General features: G+C 40.2%; 1 protein-coding gene across 1 annotated transcript in view; it reads left to right on the top strand.

Moving 5' to 3' along the window:
• ANKRD13C (ankyrin repeat domain 13C) overlaps window positions 1-6,347 on the top strand; it is a gene marked incomplete at its 5' end in the record, with an annotated part of 16,357 nt that overhangs the window by 5,824 nt on the left and 4,186 nt on the right. Inside the window, 6 exons of the mRNA XM_010014217.1 lie at window positions 854-899; window positions 1,954-2,020; window positions 3,058-3,202; window positions 4,091-4,222; window positions 4,969-5,130; window positions 5,915-5,994. Coding sequence (XP_010012519.1) covers window positions 854-899; window positions 1,954-2,020; window positions 3,058-3,202; window positions 4,091-4,222; window positions 4,969-5,130; window positions 5,915-5,994 — 632 coding nt within the window. The remainder of the gene's footprint in view (window positions 1-853; window positions 900-1,953; window positions 2,021-3,057; window positions 3,203-4,090; window positions 4,223-4,968; window positions 5,131-5,914; window positions 5,995-6,347) is intronic.

Genomic DNA, 6,347 nt, shown 5'->3' with positions numbered 1-6,347 from the left:
CAAGGCCTGGTCTGGAGTTGTGTGGAGTGGAAGAATGTGACTACCTCAGTGTACTCCCAACATTTGCTGATTTTGGTTAAGTCACCCCTTACTTTGCTTTTGCTTTGCATACAGTTTAAAGGAGTTGGCTGGTAGGTGTTTATGCAGGTAGAGTTTGTATATAATGAATTAAGAATGTTTCCAGAAGGCAGATTGAGATTTGTGTATGTGAATACTCCTACCTAAAACTTGACTCATAATTTCATACAATCATAGAATCATAGAATAGTTAGGGTTGGAAGGGACCTTAAGATCATCTAGTTCCAACCCCCCTGCCATGAGCAGGGACACCACACACTAAACTATGTTGCCCAAGGCTCTGTCCAGCCTGGCCTTGAACACCTCCAGGGTTGGAGCATTCACAACTTCCTTGGGCAACCCATTCCAGTGCCTCAGCACCCTCACTGTGAAGAACTTCTTCCTTAGATCTAACCTAAAGTTCCCGTGATTTAAGCTAGAACATACAATCCCATGGGGTTTGATGTGATCAATCAAAGCAAGCAGAGCTCCATAGATCTTTTTTTAAGCATGTATTTACAATAAACCTTTTACAGTCTATGGCTTAATAGCTGTGTAAATTATTATTTTAAAAATTATTGAAAATGGGCAGTTCAAATGAGTCGTGTAATTTTATCGTTATTGATTCTACTCTAGTTAAAGCTTCAGAAATGTTTAAGTTCAGTATAAATTCGAATACTAACGTTAGAGAAAGTTTTCTTTGTCAGCAAAGCCCAACTTCTGCTGTCTGTCAGCAGATTTTACAGTCGCCATTTAGACTGAAAAGCTTGTTAACACGTTGTTCTTTTCATCTCAGCTAGGTGACTTCTACCTAGAGCTTCACTGGGATTTTCAAAGTTGGGGTAAGCAACTGCATATTCCCTTTACAGGGAGATAATGTAATCAGCCTTCAGCACACGTGTTCTCTCGAGCTGAAATTATCAATTGGTTTGCATGTTGGAAAGCTCACCATTCAATGCTCAAGATCTAAGTTACCAAGAAAGGAAGACAGCTTTTTTGCTGAGCTGTCTTGCCTTACTTCTATTTTTGCTTATTCATTTTTGGAGCTGAATCCTGCTCTGTAATCCAGTGACACAGGGTGGGGAGAACAAGCTGCTGCTTACTTTAAGAAATGGATTATTAGAAAAGCAGAATAGTAAAATGTCCCTATCGATTTGTGGTTGATTTGTGTCACCACAGAGCAGTGGTTTGAACAATTTAATTGAGTAACTGGACTTGAGGCATTTAATTTCCTGAATTTAGCCTGTACTCTGAATGGGGACTGTCAGTTAAATTGAGTTGTGTGGTGGGTTCTTCAAGCCAAAACTTCACCTTAATGCTTCTTTTATGTGACTTTATAACCTTCCACCTCCTCTTACTTGAGTAGGAAAATAGAAATAAATGAGTAAAAATGTAAGGAGAGCTGCAGTCTCATGTGTCCCTCTCGTAACTCTGTCTGGCCTCTCGGTTCCACCGGTGCTTTCGTGTTTGCTTGGTGTTTTAAGCTTAGTGCATTGGATTTTCTTTTCTGCTTGTGGGTGTTCTGCTTCAGCGGCAGCTGGGCTGTCAGTTGGCACAATATATTAAGTAAACTATCAAATCCTAGAATTAAAATTTCAAACTGCTAGAAGACGAGTTATTAGGATTTATAAATGATTTAGCTGTGCCTGAGGACACTTGAAATAATGTCCTGACGCTGAAAGTACCCTGTACAATTACAAGTCAGATTTGCAGTTATTGAATGGAAGTAACCCTGGTATTAGTCAGTTGTGTCTGTATTGAGATTATGATGGAAAATGGGTGTGATATATTTGTATTAAAATTAAAAGAGAGATTCAAACTGATGCATAGTTTTAATAGAAATACGTTGCAGAGGAACCTCAATGTCCTGACTCTGTTCTCTCTGCCTACCTTCAGTGCCTTTACTTTCCCGAATTCTGCCTTCTGATGCATGTAAAATACACAAACAAGGTATAAATATCAGGTAAGTCTGATTTTACAGTGTGTGTTATCTAAGTCATAAATGTCTGTGTGGTGGTGAAAACACTGAATTCCAGTGTGGTGTGAAAGAAGTCACTGAGGAGTGTGCAAATATTGGTGAAACAGCCTGTGTGTGCATGCTGGTGGTTAGAGCCAGGAAGTGGTTTGAACTTCAGACTGTCTCCTTTTTACCTCTGTTGGTCCGAGTTTAACTTCAGTACCTGAGTCACTGAAAACCAAAGGAAGAAAAGCTGTGTAAAGCTTGATCTACTGGACATGACAATGATGAGTTGAAAAACAGGAATTTGATATTTTTAACACAATTTCAAAGAAAGGAGCTTTCAGCATTTTGTGGAGAAATGTTGCTGCTCCTGTCTCTGTTAGTAAGAAAAGGTGGTATCGTTTCTCTTTTCAAAACACTTGGTGTGACAGATTCACAAAGTCACTATAGTGCTTCCAGGAGTTGTCCACACTCAGGTTCTTGTCCTTGGCTCCATCTTCTAGTTTTTCAGGTCAGCAGAAGCATTTCTTCTGTGTTGGTGAGAGGGAAGAACAGAAATAGCGAGTAAAATAAGTCAAATAATAAAAAATCAGTCTGGTTCTTAGTCCTCTTCGTAATTTGGGTCATTCCTGATGTTGTTACTCACATCAGTGCTTGCTGCTTGTAGAACAGGATGCTGATCACATGGAGTAGTTGTGTTTCTCAGTGTGTAGCACGTACTGGCTTCATAAATTCTGTCACTTCCTCATGCTGGCAGTTTGGGAATAAAGTTTTCTGAAGAAAGATGTTACCTTTTCCTCTGAAGCTGGCATAGTAATAGTTTGGAATACATTTATAATGGTAGAGATGTGATAATGTGGAACTTACTGTTAATAGCAATTTGATTTCTGCATCCAGGCTTCACATCTGAAAATGTTCTATTAAAACTTGGGCCTCGGTGTGTTTGGTTATGATTAAAAAAATCAGAATGCTTCTGCTTTAACTGAACTCATGAGTGTATTTGAATGTTTATGGGTCACTGTGTTGGTGTATTTTCACAGGCTGGACACAACTCTCATAGACTTTACTGACATGAAGTGCCAACGAGGGGATTTAAGCTTCATTTTTAATGGTGATGCCGCACCCTCTGAATCTTTTGTAGTTTTAGACAATGAACAAAAAGTTTACCAGCGAATACATCATGAGGTAAAGACCTATGTGAATGTATGGTGTGAAATACCTCAAGCTTTTATTTCATACCAGAAGTCTGCTTAAACAGAATGTGCCTCTCAAAAAGAGCCCGACAAGCTCCGGGGAAATGCAAACCAAAGAGTTATTGTTCAGTTGTTGTAAGTTAGCTCCATACGTGACATGAAAGTCTGGTGTGATAAATAGTGCTTTTGAATGGAAACTTTGAAATGGGGAAAAAGCTGGAATGTGATTCATTTGGAAAAATCTGTTACCATTCTGAGTAGGCAAATCTTTTCTAAGTTATGATGTGTGCTACTTTTAATCTTTTTACTGGGCTCCTCACCATCTTCAGATGGGTTTTCAAACTTGCTTGCCGCTGCTCGGCATCCATTCAGTCACCCTGTGGCCAATTTAGTTGTTAACAGCACAAGGATATGACTCCTTGGACCCCTTGTATTTAGGCAAGGTTTTAGTTTACAGCTTTACCCACCAATCACTTATGTGTATGTATCTTTGCATGTGGAAAGAGGCTGCTGAGCTTCTGGATAAATCACTTGGATGCTTTATTTCATAGAATCCCAGACTGGTTTGTGTTGGAAAGGACCTTAAAGCTCTTCCAGCTCCAACCCCTGCCCCGGGCAGGGACACCTTCCACTAGAGCAGGTTGCTCCAAGCCCCTGTGTCCAACCTGGCCTTGAACACTGCCATTAATATTTAAGATTAAACCAAGGTAACCACTTGGCCTATAAGAGAGTTTGAAAGTTCAGGGAAGGCTAGTTCTGGGAGAAGTTCCAAAGGAAAAGGTTTATTGATTTACTTCTAACTTCTTCTATAAAAAGTACATTAAAAAAGAATAATCATCATTATTAAGTTCTGTTCAGTATTTGGGAATTTGTCTTCTAGGAATCTGAGATGGAAACAGAAGAGGAGGTTGACATTTTGATGAGCAGTGATATTTACTCAGCAACATTATCAACCAAATCCATCACCTTCACGCGTGCCCAGACGGGATGGCTGTTTCGAGAAGACAAAACAGTAAGCAGAGAGAAAACTTCACAGACTGATTACTGGAGACAGACTAGTGCAGGCAGCCTTAAGATGAAAATTACTCCCCTGTAGGAAGATGTGGCTTCTGCAAATTCATTCCAGGGTGTGCAGTGAGGAGCCTGTGCTCTTCTGTGTCAGAGCAGTGTAGGAAGATGAGAGCGTTGTGGATAGTTTCCTTTGGGTGTTCCTTTCTGTGTTATCCATCTGTCTGAGGTGTAAGTTCTCAGCTGTGAAGAAATTGAAATGCCCCCTGTGGTAGCTTCTTTGAGTAGGAAATTATTATCTTGTGACTGTGAAGGGATTTGGTTTCATCTGGATGCGTTCAGGTAGCGCTGTTCCTCACAGGTTATCATCTGAGCTAGTGTTGTAGAACCTTCTTCCTTTTGAATACCAAATCCATATTCTACACCTGTAAATTATCCTTCAGCACAGCTTGCTGGTGAAGGGGATTAAAGTCAGATTTTCCTTGGCCACTCAAATTCTTAAGCAATCCTTTCTGTCTTAAAGTTGTCGTTGGTACAAAATACCTGCTCACGATGGAGTTCATGTGTTTGTGCTCTCCAAACCCTACTGGGCTTGTCCACTGACAGCTCGAGTGGTTGGTTGTGTGAATTACAGCATTTCAGTCCTGAAGTTATCTTATTGCACTGAAGTGCAATTATTTGGATACACAAGCATTTCAATTGTTTAATTTTATCTCTGTGAGTCACTGATGTCCAGTTCCTTTCCTGCAGGAAAGAGTAGGAAACTTTTTGGCAGATTTCTACTTGGTTAATGGACTTGTATTAGAATCAAGGAAAAGAAGAGAACATCTCAGCGAGGAGGATATTCTTCGAAATAAAGCTATCATGGAGAGCCTGAGTAAAGGTGGCAACTTAATGGAGCAAAACTTTGAGGTATAACCATATCATTCTTCACTGTATGTGGATTTGTGCATAGGATCTGCCAACAGGGCTCACACCAGTCATTTGGCAGTATCTATAGATAATACTATATTATAGAAAATGGGTTTATTCTGTTTTGATTGACTTAATTTATAAGTATGATCTACAAGTATAATCATGGTGATACATTAATGAATTATCCTGATTAGTGCACACATTCAGCAATTTCTGTGATTATATTGGCTATTTCAGTCTTAATTTGGCTCTTAGTAAAAAATGATGGGTTTGGCTGTGGCAGATCACTCTAACTTCTTTTAGACCAAATGTTTATGGTTCAGAATGCCTTTCTGCTTTGCTTTCAATCATGTTTTTCTTTAGCTTCATTAAAGTGGAGCTAAGCCTATTATTATCACCATGAAATCAAGAGCTATTCAGAACGAGCCAGACGTCATCTGGGAACGTGCAGTTTAAAAATGATCTGTTTATTTCTGTATTAACTTGTGCTTTGTTACTTGTCATTGACACTTGAATGAACTGATTAACTGATGTATTAAAGGAGCCAACAACTACGTGAAATACAGTTTGAGGCCAAATACCTAAATGGAGACTATGAGGGCGAGAGCAGGAGATAGAAAAGCCCAGTGAAGTATCAGCCACAGTAAAGTATCAGCCACAGACTGGTTAGCCGATATTGCTGTTCTGTGTAGAGTGGAAGAATAGTTGTATCTTTTAAGATGCAAAATTCTAGGAGCGTGTAAGGAAAGATAAAGAGTTAAGACCTGTTTTTTCTGAACAGCCTGTCAGACGGCAGTCCCTTACTCCACCATCGCCCAATACAATTACATGGGAAGAGTACATATCTGCTGAAAATGGAAAGTGAGTATTACTGCTTTCTTGGCACTAACTTCCATAAACACTGTTAGAGTACTGGGTTGGGGTTGTGGGGTTTTGGGTTGGTTTTTCATTATCTGTATTTTATTTATATAGTGTATTTATATTCTGTTTATATTATGCCCCTGGGTTGGGGCAATTCTGAGCACAAACACAGGCAGGGCAGGGAATGGGTTGAGAGCAGGTCTCAATCCTTGGGGGTGTTGGGTGACGAGAAGCTCCCCATGACCCAGCTTCAGTGTGGGCTTGAGCCCAGAACCCGCTGTGTCCTGGCTGCACCCCCAGAGCGTGAGCAGCAGCTCAGGGAGGGGATCCTGCCCCTCTGCTGTGCTCTGGGG

This window comes from Nestor notabilis, unplaced genomic scaffold, assembly GCF_000696875.1.
Source record: "Nestor notabilis isolate BGI_N333 unplaced genomic scaffold, ASM69687v1 scaffold4585, whole genome shotgun sequence".
In the NCBI taxonomy this organism is placed as follows: domain Eukaryota; kingdom Metazoa; phylum Chordata; class Aves; order Psittaciformes; family Psittacidae; genus Nestor; species Nestor notabilis.
This window is presented reverse-complemented; position numbering and strand designations above follow the sequence as displayed.